The sequence below is a fragment of the Dermacentor andersoni genome, chromosome 4, assembly GCF_023375885.2.
Source record: "Dermacentor andersoni chromosome 4, qqDerAnde1_hic_scaffold, whole genome shotgun sequence".
Lineage (NCBI taxonomy): Eukaryota > Metazoa > Arthropoda > Arachnida > Ixodida > Ixodidae > Dermacentor > Dermacentor andersoni.
Genome location: NC_092817.1, coordinates 185,108,736 through 185,121,440, shown reverse-complemented (window position 1 = coordinate 185,121,440; position 12,705 = coordinate 185,108,736). Strand labels below are relative to the sequence as shown.

The following is a 12,705-nucleotide window of genomic DNA, read 5'->3' as shown; positions in this document are numbered from 1 at the left end:
GGAAGCGTAGCAGGCGGCGGCAGAAAGTTAGGATGAAAGTTAATTGTCAGTTTCATTTTCGGGCAATGTTTCATTGTCGCGCAATGTCTGATCGCTAAGCTCACGAACATCAGCGGCCCGTCGGTTCGTGTTGCATACCGTGCTGAAGTAACCAATGAGACCACAATGATAGCAAGGTTGACCTTGGAGTGGGCAGCGGGGCGAAGCGGCACAGTGCTGGCGCGAACCACAACGATAGCAGTGAGAAGATTACTTGTACGGGCGCGGATGAGATTAAAAAGTTTGCAGGGACAACATGGCCACAATTAGTACATGATTGGGGTAGTTGGAGAAGTATGAGAGATGCTTGCATTGCAGTGGGCGTAACCAGGCTGATGATGATGATGATGATACCAGTGCGAGGACGTTTTCTTTCAGAAGTCGCATACAAGGAACGCGGAGCGTCCATTCTGTTCTGCCTTGTCTCGCGGGGCACATCGCTTCTGGGTGCCGACGCCATTGGGGCTCTCGACTTCCAGATTGATGGCTCGTCGTTCCGCTGCCTTGAGTCAACTCCACTGCATTGAATGAACTACAGCTAACAGTGCCATCAACGAACCAGTTTTATCTGCACTTCTTCCAGCACAGTCGCGCAATATATTTGCATGTCTTTTCGACTTCACCCTCGGCCTAGCCAAAGGGTTTGTACAACGTGTCAAAGTACGGCTCGCGATCCCGCCTGTTGTAACAATACTTCGCCACCTTCCTCTTTCGCTCCGAGCTCAGGTACTTGAGGAACTTCGTCGGCTAGAGCAGTTGGGCGTGACAGAGCGCATTAACGCTTCAGAATGGGTGTCTCCAATTGTTCGTATTCAAAAGAACAATGAAGGCATTCGTGCTTGTGTCGACTTACGAATCCTAACAAAGGTATCGTGACAGATAGCTTTTCTTTTCCACTCACCGAAGAATTCTCCCGCAGTCTCCTTGGGGCAACGCATTTTTCGAAGCTAGATCTCGCATCGGCCTACTACTTGGTTTTGCTCGATCCTGAAAGGCGTGACTTGACCGCTATCATAACTCACTATGGCCTCTTCCGTTTCAAACGCGTGTGCTTCGTGTTGGCATCCACCCCCGCTGCATTTCCACAAATGATGTCGAAAATCCTTCAAGGAAGCTCTGGTGTTTCATTCTATTTCGACAACATCATTGTTTTTGGGAAGAGCGAACAGGCCCACTTGGCCAACCTGACCGCTTTACTGCAGGGCATTAAGCAAGCAGGGCTCAAGTTGAATGACAAGTGCGTATTTGGCGCATAAACATAAAAAGCCTACTTGCATTTTATTAGTTTGCTCACTTTATGAAATACAAGAACTTCCACTGGAATCGGTTGAGCAGTTTCTAATATGAATATTTATGCTTTTCGAATGTTTTTAAATAGGGAAATGGTTGTTAATGTAAACTTAAAGCTTCCGTTTTGGACTTTGGGAACTAGCAGCTCTCTCGTTAGCTTTCATTAAGTGTGCTATGTCCACTAGGAAAGAGAACTAGCAAAACATCCCGACAAATTATTTCACCCAACTTCCCAGCCTATCAATTTCGAATAGCACAAGGCCTGCCCGCGCATTCACGTGGGACCATCCCAGATCTTATCAACTATTTAATTATGACTTTAGGCTTGCTTCAACCTTATATTTAGGCTGCAACATTCTTACTGCAGGTGCTCGCGGTATTTGTGCCATTTAATGCAGCGCTTTGATAGAATGAAGGCAAGGACCAAATAAAATAACCTTAATGGCGATGACAAACAGCTACGAAATGTATCCAAAAGTAATAGTACTCCGAATTATTGGCGTTGATGTGATGTGTTGTGGCTGCAAGCGCTAGATATGACCAGAGTGTCGAACACAAAGTCACAAGCTGTTAATTGGGGCATAAGTGACAATACGATGGCTGTAATTATGATTACATCTGTCGCCGTATATGTGTGTGAAATGTATGTGATACCGGTGTGACAATGACTCTAATAAGCCGTGCTGTGGAAACGAAAGATAAATTGAGAAATGATAATTAAAAATCAGATAATAAGAAAGTTTCATAAGTGATAGTTTTTACCGCCACTGCCTCACCATCACTCTAATGAAAGAGCTTGGAAGCACGTGCTGTGTAAGCTGAGCATGATTGACACATAGCTTACTGACGTTGTCGGTTTACATTACGCCCGCTGCCCAGGTAGATTAAAATTAGGGGTTTTAGCGCGTATTTTGCATGTTGCGAAGTAATGCCTTCTTTTTTTTCTTTCCCACAGCATCTGAATCAAATGCTGAACAAGCTAGGCGTGTTGACTCCTTTCAACTTTTTTGCCTTCAACCTGCAGAATCCAAGGCATACCTTAGCCGATTACGCGACATTCCTAGAGAAGATCAACGGGTACGTTGGTAGGTTAAGGACCGGAGGCACTTAAAATACCGACATTTTTAAACAATTCGAATAAATTGTTTATTTGATGAAAGTTGGGCGGGTGGGTAGCTATTCATTATGATACTGTAATGCGCAGACAATAAACGAGGACTCAAGGAAATTTTGTTTTTGAAAGGAAGTTGCATACGTATGTATGTTCAGACTAATTAAATTGAGCATGTGCGAAAGCATTCAGAATAAAAACTTAGAAACGTCACATGGCACTCCAAGAGGCTAATTTCTTCCAAGTTAGCACTATAGGTGGAGAGCTCTTTTTTTTTTATAAGAAAGGTCTCGGTTACTTCGCTTGTTTGTTTTTATGCGCAAAGAAACTCATAGTACCACAAAACAAAGGTTCATAATGAAAGCTTTTGCAGTGGTTGGCTAAGTGAGAGTGGCTATTTTTGTCAATTGTCGGTACTATCTGTTGTTAACACAGCGGACAGTTGGGCCTATGCAAAGAGGGCCGCAGATTAGTGGTAACATCCACACTACGCCTATTTTGCATCTTGCAAACCAGGCTTCCTTCTTCAAAGCCTAGGCATAGTTCTTCTTGTTCGTATTGTGAGAAACATTGGCCACCGCTTGGAAGGTTCATTGCTGCTTGTGATAAGTGCTGAAGACAACGTCAACACAAAACCGGCTGAGGACGTTCTTTAGTCCGTTGGAAAAGCGATGGACATAAGGCACGACAACGATGCGTTTTCGGTGTGTGTCATCTCTGCTTATCCAGAGAAAAGACGGGGAATCCGGGAGATAGCAATTCAAGGCGATGAGCAAAACGTGAACAAGGTGAATGCAGGAGCCAACGTTTCGACAAGTGGACTTGAAGAAGACAAGTCCACTTGTCGAAACGTTGGCTCCTGCATTCACCTTGTTCACGTTTTGCTCATCTCTGCTTATAGATGTTTACGGCCCAAGAAACTGAACTATCTTGATAATTTTTTCTTCACAACTAATTGTGTTCTGCAGCCTCGAGTGTGAATTTGAGGCCCAATCCACATCACGGAACACATTTAAAACGTTAACAGCCGTGTAACCACGTTCTGCCTTATAATAAATAAGTAATCATTGACGAATCGGATAACTATACCGAATAAACTACTGTGAACAATCCTGTCCACTCTGGCCAGAAAAATATGGCTGAGGACTGGGGCAACGTTCGAGCCAATACATTACCCAAGAATCGTGCACATATGCAGCACCTTTCAATCCAATAAATATTGATTCGATATAAAAAAAAAGGAGTTCCAAAAAATTTTTCACTGGCTATTTCAGTATACTTTCTTACCCTAACTTACTCACTGTCGTCACAAATACACAACATGAAGCTTTTCATTTTTTCGGCGTGACGAAACGAGTAGAATAAATCTTGTGCATCGACAATGAAAGCGCCACATTCCAGTGGATTTTCTTCTATATCAAAATCATGCAGAAATGTGCGCAACTGAACCATCTGTAATACGGACAAGGAACTAGCCTTTTTGAGCGCCATGTGATCTTTGTTAAGTTTTTATTCTGAATGCTCCTGCATATGCTCTCTTTAATTAGCCTGGACATATATATTGTAGGTGCTATTGGTGTACTTCATCGTTTTCGTCATGTGACGGTGCTATGTGCTGTCGATAACGTCGGCAAGTCACGCTTACAGGTAATCACATGACCTGATCGCGATTGCTTGTAAGGCTGGAATGTTTATCTTTTGGCCGCTCTCAGTTGTACTGCCGTTCCTGCTGCACGATGCAGCAAGGAATTGTTTTGCTACTGTTCTACGTTCGTCTCCAAATCCCTACGACGCAACTGCCAACGAGGATGATTGGAACCTACAGCGGCACTGGTACAACAACAGTGTACTATACAATGGTCGAGTGCGCCGAACGGCGCTCTCCCGCTGAGGCGCCGCATGTGTGGAAAAGTTGGGCAAGGGCGCTGCGAGCAAACTGGATTGGGGCGAAGACGAGCTTCCCGGCGTATTCAACGTAACCTCGCTGCGGGCGCCAAAGACCGATCGCGCACGTGCGCTCTTATAATGGTGCTTTATTTCAACTGCAAAGTTACATTGAATGTATCGACACCCTTTTGCTGCGTATATATATTTGAGGCATGGGTTATACAACACGACGTCGACAATTTTCGCGTAGTTGTGAAGTGCATCGGCTGCTAGCGAGCACGCGTTCGTTTCGCGAACGCTAGCGGACGCTGACTTTTTCTCGCGACAAAAGTCTGTGCAGTACATCTTGTTATGGTTTCACTTGCTTTGTTTCATTGATATCACGTCATTTTACGCGCGCTCCTTCTTGATGAAATATTGATCAAGGACAATGATGCAAGATAACAGTATTATAGCTAAATAAACGAGCTTTATTAGCTGCGTGGCGCGAAGAGATGCAAATGACCAATGCACTTCTAGGTAAATTTAATGGTAGATACACATATTTCTACGACATATACGTAAGAGACAAATTATCAAATACTTTAAATGCACTGATTGAAAAAGAGAAACTCCCGACCAGAACAAGCGTGTTTCTTTCAAAAGCTGCACCATCCACAGGTGAACCAAAGAAATCAGCCGTTTTCAATACTGAAATAACTGAATACCAATACTGAATAATTGAAAGCAGCTATTTATAATGCAGAAGCTGCTTAGCTAAGCGGACGCGCAGTTCGGAACGGCATTATATTTAGGTATGAAATGTAAGATAAATGTAAGATATTTTTTTCAGATATCAGACTCAAGAATAATTTCTTTCGTTTACAGCCCTACAAGAAAGCCGATAGACGCAGCTACCTTCTTATTTTCTTTTTCTTATTTAAACAAGTTTTCGCGTTTTACGTCTGGCGATATTATTATGAAGCACCCTCCTAGATTCTCACCACCTAGGTTTCTTGAACGTGCACCTAAACAAAAATACACGAGTGCTTTTCCATTTCCTTCCCGTCGAATCTCGCCATGTGGTTTGAACTAGCGAGCTCCAGTTTAGCAGCGCAACGCCATATCCACTACATAGCCACTAATTAGGCTACCACGCCGCTTTCTTTTTTGTTTGTTTTGCTGTTAAGCATGGACTGGGCTAAAAATTCACACAGCTTACGGGCCGAAGACAAGCATATATAATGGCTACCTAAAACTGTTTTCGGCGTCCGAGGTCCTACCGCAATGAAAGAACCCGTACCAATTACTCCGCATTATGTTACGCGAGGAAGACGGAAACATTAATTGAATGTTGCACTGCAGTATTTTGTGTCTTTTTCTATAACAATACTTCCCGTAAATCTGAGTACAGGGTGCCCAATGGGCAGATACGTTTCATTTTTCGAAGCGGCAAGCAGCAAGTTTGCATGGTTTTCCATTTGCGCTTCGCAAGACCAACTAATAGAAAGCTATATGCGCAAAATGCACGCTAGAGGTACATGTTGCTTGAAGAACAAGAAAAATATTTGTTCTCCAAAGGAAACTCTACAATAACATATTAGAATGAAAGCTGGCACTGCGACCACAATGCACGCGCGATCACCGAGCATTAAAGAATATTAAATAAAGAATAGAAACCAAGGCATCTATTCTTCAAGCATAAATACACGTAATATGCAATTATAAACACTGTTTGAGCGCTCTTAACGCATATACCAGCGCACGAAGTAGTACGAATGACTTTTCCGAAAAGTATCGCCAGCAGTGTCCAACGGCGCGACCTTGATGCGACCCAGGCAACTTCTACCGCAGCGCCACCACAGTATTTTTCACCGTCGCGCGCCTCAGTGCAAAACATTCGTTGCCCCAGCAGCTCGTCCCACTGAACCGTATTCTAGTACACTCTAGTATAACGGAAGAAACGTTCTAGCCTGATTCGTGTTCCTCGTGCTATCGCTGCAAGAGTGCGAGCTGCCAGATCAACAGTGATGGCTGATCTAATGACGCAAGTGGTGGGACGATTTGGCCACCTGGAGCCTTTTGACGACTCATCAAGCTACTGAAAATCTTACGGCGAGTGGTTGACATATTTACCCACTTCAACAAAGTACCGGAGGCGGACAGGCTTCATGCATTCCTGAGCCTGGTAGGACCGAAGACGTACACCCTCTTCAAGTAAACTTACCACTTCGCATCTTCCATCAAGCAAGTCTTAGGACGACCTAAATAAACTGCATGGCAACCATTTGGCACTGAAGCCCTCAGTTATTGTCCAGAGGGCCAAGGGAATAAATAGCTGAATTTATAGCAGAACTGCGCTCTTTCTCGACTTCGTGCTACTCGCAAATTTTTTATATGAAGCACTGAGAAACAGATTCGTTTGCGGAAGATAAAAAGTTACCTTTCAGAAAGCGATTCAAGAAAGCCTTAGCGATGGACGCCGCAACTGAAAGTGCTGCAGAAGTGCGTGCATTGTTCAACGGACTTCTCTGACATACATCCTGTATCTGCGCCAATGCAATGGCAGAAATCAGTTGTAGGTAAACACTGCAGCGAAAATAAAGCGTCAGAAATGTGTTCGAAGTGTGGCTCTTTTATAAAAGCACATGAGCAAGAACTACAGGCGTGCGTCAGCGGTGCGTTTTGGCAGCGATAAGGAAGGGCACATTCAAGGCATGTGTCACGCTGATGAAAACGCAAGGTCCGCACACGACCGCGGAACATGGCAGTTCTTGCGAGTGGAGCACAAGTGACGTTAAACGGTATCGCATGCTCTGAAAAAGATGCCATAACTGCACGTCTCTTGATAAACAAGGCGCTGCTTCAAATAGAACTGGATACGGGAACAGCAGCATCCGTGATTTACCTAAAGCAACAGCAACAGTTATTTCCTTCTTCAAAGTTGCGTGCGACAGACTTGCGCCTCCGCATCTACACAGGCGCGCTAGTCGAACCAGCAGGAGTGACTGAACTTGTCGTCGAGCACAATGGGCAAAGTCTTGCGTTACCCTTGCACGTGCCTGAGCAGGAAAGACTGCCACTTCTGGGCCAACAGTGACTGCAACACGTGGGGCTCGAATGGAATGCTGTGTTCTCTTGCGACAAACTCTCCTCGGGACGGCAGCGGACTGATACTGAAGCAAAAGTGGAGATGAGCAAGCTTTTGCAAAAGTACATTAACCTTTTCAAAGAGGATTTTGGATGTATTAACGGAGAGAAGGTAGAGCTTTTTCTCAATGATGATGTTTGTCCAAAGTTCTTGAAGGCGCGAAGTGTGCCTTTTGCACTTGTTTCTGCTGTTCAAGAATTTGAAAAATGCTGTCAATGGGTGTCATTACACCACGTACGAATACGCAACCCCGGTGGTTGTAAAAAAGCATGGAAACATCAAGCGTGGAAACAGTCTGGTAGTCGCCTCTGTGGCGACTACCAGACTACTGCGAACCTTATGCTAGACACCAATCGGTATCCTTCGCTGCGTGTGGTAGAAATTTTCGCAGCACACAGTGGAGGCCAAGAAGTCTCTAAAATTCACTTGAACAGCGCCTATCAACAGTTTGTGCTTGCAGAATTGGTGCGTCGTCTTCTGGCCATGATACCCAAAAGGGCCTATTCGAAGTAAACCAGCTGCCTTTCGCCGAGTGGTCAGGTCCTGGTATTTTCCAGCGAATTATGAACAGAATGGTCAAGGATCTCAAAGGTGTTGCATGTTATTGGACGATACCCTAGTGACAGGAAAGGCTAGGGCGGAACACTTTCAGAACTTCGAAGCAGTTCTAAGTCGTCTGGGTAGCAGAGGTGTGCGAATCAAGACTGACAAATGCACTTTCTTCCCAAAGGAGTTGTCCTATTTGGGGCACGAACTGAGTGCAGGCGGTATACATCCCACAACGGAAAAACGGACGGCATTGTATCCGCGCCAGCACCAGAGAACAAGCAGCAGTTTCGTTCTTGGAGCCATAAACAACTATGGCCAATTCCTGCCTCGACTAACGACGCTGGTTCATCTCCTCTAGAAGCTACTGCGTGACGACGAGGCATGGGCGTGGACGAATGCGTGCCAAGGGTCTTTGATGACATCAAAACTGCGTTGGCTTCAGCGGATGTCCTGGCCCATTATGACCCACATAGACCACTTCAAATGGCTTACGACGCATCCTATTACTGGGTAGGCGGCATGCTTTCACACAATTTCGCTGATGGCAGCAGTCATCCTGTTGCTTACGCTCCTTAGACGTCCGATACAGAGCAGCAGTATAACTAGATCGACAAAGCAGCTCCATCAAGCATTTTCGAAGTTAAGAAGTTTCACTGCCATCTCTGCGGGCGCACTTTCGCACTGATAATAGATCATAAACCGCTGCATACTATTTGGGAGTCAAAGTACGGCATACCATCTTGGGCAGCAGCACGCCTTCACCGTTGAACTGTTACGCTGTTTGCCGAAATGTACTCCTTGAAGTTTCCACAAGCAAGAGAAAGTGTAGAAGTCGACCTGTTTTCGCGCTTGCCAGTTCATCAGGCGCCCGCCGATGAAGCAGAAGAAACATTCTAATCGCTACGTTTCCAATCAATACAGGCCAACAGCAAGGACCCTCCCCCTCCCCCCCCTCCCATTGCACGCGCAACCTCACTAGACCAACTTCATTGCAGAGTACTCGAGCGCACAAGTACAGGTTAGCCTAACCTTGTGTACGACGTGGTGCTCAAACCGTTCTTCGACAGGCGGACACAGCTGACCACGCATCAAGGCTGCTTCCTTTGGGGGATGCCTAGAAGTAGGGCCTTCAAACCTGAGGTACCTGGTTCTACAGTAACTTCATGACAGTCATCTAGGTATAGTGCGATGCCAGGAATTGGCCCGCAGCTATCTTTGGTGGCCTTCTATTGACGCTGATATCGAATCCCACGTGAAAGCATGCAAACCATGCCAAGAACAGCGTAGTGACCCTAACAGTGCACCTTTCCACCCGTGGTGGTGGCCAACAGCTCCTTGGAAGCGACTGTACATCGATTTTGCGAGGCCCTTTAGGCGGAACATGTTCTTAGTCCCTGTTGAAGCTCAATCTGAATAGCCAGAAGTCTGCATTATGAAAAACACAACTAGCAAGGCTGCTATCGATCGACTTCGTGAATGGCTTTGCCGCTTCGGTTACCAGACAACAATCATATCTGACAACGGGTCGCAATTAATGTCAACAGAGTTCAAGGCTTTTGTTCAAGAGATTGGCGCACGTCACGTCACAACGGCGCCTTATCACCCAAGTTCGAATGACTTGAAAGAACATTTTGTCCAGTCTCTAAAAACGGCACTACAAAAATACTCAAATATGGGAAACCTGCCAGCCAGCCTTCAGTATTTCTTGCTAGCTTATCGTAATACCCCTCGTGCTACTACAAAGGAAGCGCCGGCCAATTTAATGTTCGGTCGCCGACTTCGTTCTAAACCGGACATTCTCAAACCGGTGGTAGAATTAGTTGCACACCAGCAATTTTTTCAGTCCAGCCAACGCAACTCCACGGTGCAACACTTTTCTGTGCGAAACTATGTTCCTATTCGAAATTACAGGGGACCACCGAGATGGCTTCCGTGTAGTGTGGTACGTCAAAGAGACCTGTTTCTTATGCCATCAAGGCAAACACGCCACGGGACTTCGTAGTGTCACATTTTCACCAAGATCACCCTCTGCTGGGCACAGCTGACGTCTTCAAGAGCGAAGAGAAAAAAGACACGTTCTAACAGTTCAACACACCGGCGGTCACCACCACGGCAGCGCACGTAGCCTCGGAGAATGCGCCACCTCTACGATGAAATCCCGCACGCAACCGACGACCACGAGATCGCTACACCTCATCTTATGTATATATATATATATATATATATATATATATATATATATATATATATATATATCGCCTCGCGGCACAGCCGCATCGCCCTGTGCCGCGAGGCGCGTCTTCTTCTTCACACTATATATATATATATATATATATATATATATATATATATATATATATATATACTGTTTTGCTACTGTTGTGCCATAGACAACAGGTTCAACAACAGCGGGCACTCCCATAGAGCCCAGTCGCCGAATTTACTGCAGCGCACCAAGCCGGCGGCGTCAATACCTGAACCACACTTCCTGTTTCGGTTCTGGGCGCGTGCGTTTTGAACGCTAGCTGGTACGCGCTACGAAAGAACGCGCCGCTATAACGCCGACAGAATTCCGGAAACGCGCCGAAATCACTCTTCGTGCGCGTGTTATTCAGTAAAATTGATTGCGAACGATCTTTACAAGCCTCCATTGAATATGTGCCACGTGCAGTTTCATAAACACATAAGACGCCTTGTGAAATGAGGAAATCTTTATTTTGTTCTATATATATGCTCGTTGCGGGCTTTTTGTGCATTGATCCACCGTTGTAGCACCGGGTAAGCAGCAGTAGTTCCCGTACGAAACTCCACCGGACAACATCAGATGAAAAAATTAAATTACACACATGTGTCGCTTTGGTATTTACACGAAGGTAGCTTAAAACTGCGTGAAAAACGAGGACAGCGAAACAAACACGCAACACATCACGAGCGCTGTGCTGACCTGCGCAGAGTGTTTCTTTCACTATCCTGGTTTATTGCACAGTTTTAACCTACCTTCAAGTATGAGCCAACTAGGCCTCAAGTACGTCCTACGAAAGGTATTAAAACATACGAATAATGCGTGTAAAAGAGAAACGTGCGATAGTGGTGAATGGGCGGCACAACTAACAAAAGCAGTTCGTTTTACACCCACAGCGTAAAACGTACCCGACTCGTTCCAAACAATGCCGTACCTACCACGAAAACATTATATTTCCAAGCATTCCCCGCTTCCTGGACCTTATTTACTGCTTAGGAACACAAGTACAGCGCCTACCGCGCGTTTCCAAAAGAACTTGACTACAATCGACGCGATAGTACGCTACGAATACACAGAAGTGACCACAACACAGGCCCTCAACCAGACCATGCTGGACGCTGGCAGAATGCATTCTACTCGCACTCAAGACAAATGCGTGACTGCAAAGCCCGTCTTGAGTCGTTCAGAAGACAGAATTACATGCCGCCAACGACTCCCCCTGAATACCTCCTAACCTTTCGCATCCCCAACACGCTCCCAAGCCCCCGTATTTCTTAGATTTCACTTTTCTCCTTCTTTTTCTTTCACTCCCCCCCTTTTTTGTCTGTCTTGGTGCCGCCCTGGCTTTCGCCCCCCCCCCTTTTTTTTTCTTTTTTTTCCCCTTTTTTTCTGCTTCTATTCCTTTTCTTTTCGCCGCGCGTGCCCACTCTCACGCTCTTGTCCCCTCGTCTTGAGAATGAAGCTCACAGACGTCGGACGACAGCGCTTGTTTCCTCTTGTAATCTCTCTCTTTAAAACCAGCCGCCAGCGACAACACCCGCACGTGACGTCACTGCACTAACCCTTTAAAACTAACACGCCGAGGATGACGAGGCCGCCTTTGACGAAGATAGGTCCTCCTATCGAAACGTTGGCCAGCCTGTCTGAGGCACTTCATCCCTGTTTACAAACTTTATATAAAAGTACCATAGTTATAAATGGGCGGTGCCACTTTCTATCCGCCGTTCTCTCGCCTGCGAAAACGTGTTATCACTAGAAATTACGAATTCATTACTATAAAAGCCGCTACGTGTGATTCATAGTGAAAAACAGGAAAGAACAGTGAGAGCCATCTCACCGTTCCTTGTGGCAAAATGTATCACATATGCTAGAGGCCCAGGTTACAAAGTTACGAAATTGACCAGCGGTGACCTTCTCTTGGGACTCCGCGATAAGAAGCATTACGAAAAGCTGCCAAATATAGTACCCTTCGGGGAGATTCCATTGACTATTATTCCACACCGCACACTGAACATCCCCCATGGTGTCATTTCGTACGATGACTTGCTGGTCCTGGAACGCACCGAGATGGAACTTCTAGTGGACTAGAGTGACCAGAACGCAATAAATATGAAGTGAATCAAGTTAAGACGAGATGGCAAAGAAATCCCAACAAAGCACCTTCTTACCTTAGGCTCAAGTATGCACCCCGAAACTAACGAAGCATGCCATAAGATCCGTGTTAGGTCATACGTACCAAACCCCCTGAAATGTTTTATATGCGACATTTGGCCATAGCTCGCAGAAATGTCGAAGTCGAATTACCTGTGCTATAGACGGCACACATGAACGCTTTTCCGAAAATTGCGAGAGTGATCCACGCTGTGGGAACTGTGATGGTGAGCACGCTGCACACTCGCAGTCGTGCCTCACCTGGCAAAAAAAAAGAAAAAGAAATCGTTGCACTGAAAGGAGAGC

The 12,705-nt window shown here is 45.7% G+C and overlaps 1 protein-coding gene across 1 annotated transcript in view; it reads left to right on the top strand.

Annotated features, from left to right (window-relative positions):
• LOC129384709 (uncharacterized) overlaps positions 1-12,705 on the top strand; it is a 134,526-nt gene that overhangs the window by 48,121 nt on the left and 73,700 nt on the right. The window contains exon 3 of the mRNA XM_055070322.2: positions 2,285-2,406. Coding sequence (XP_054926297.2) covers positions 2,285-2,406 — 122 coding nt within the window. The remainder of the gene's footprint in view (positions 1-2,284; positions 2,407-12,705) is intronic.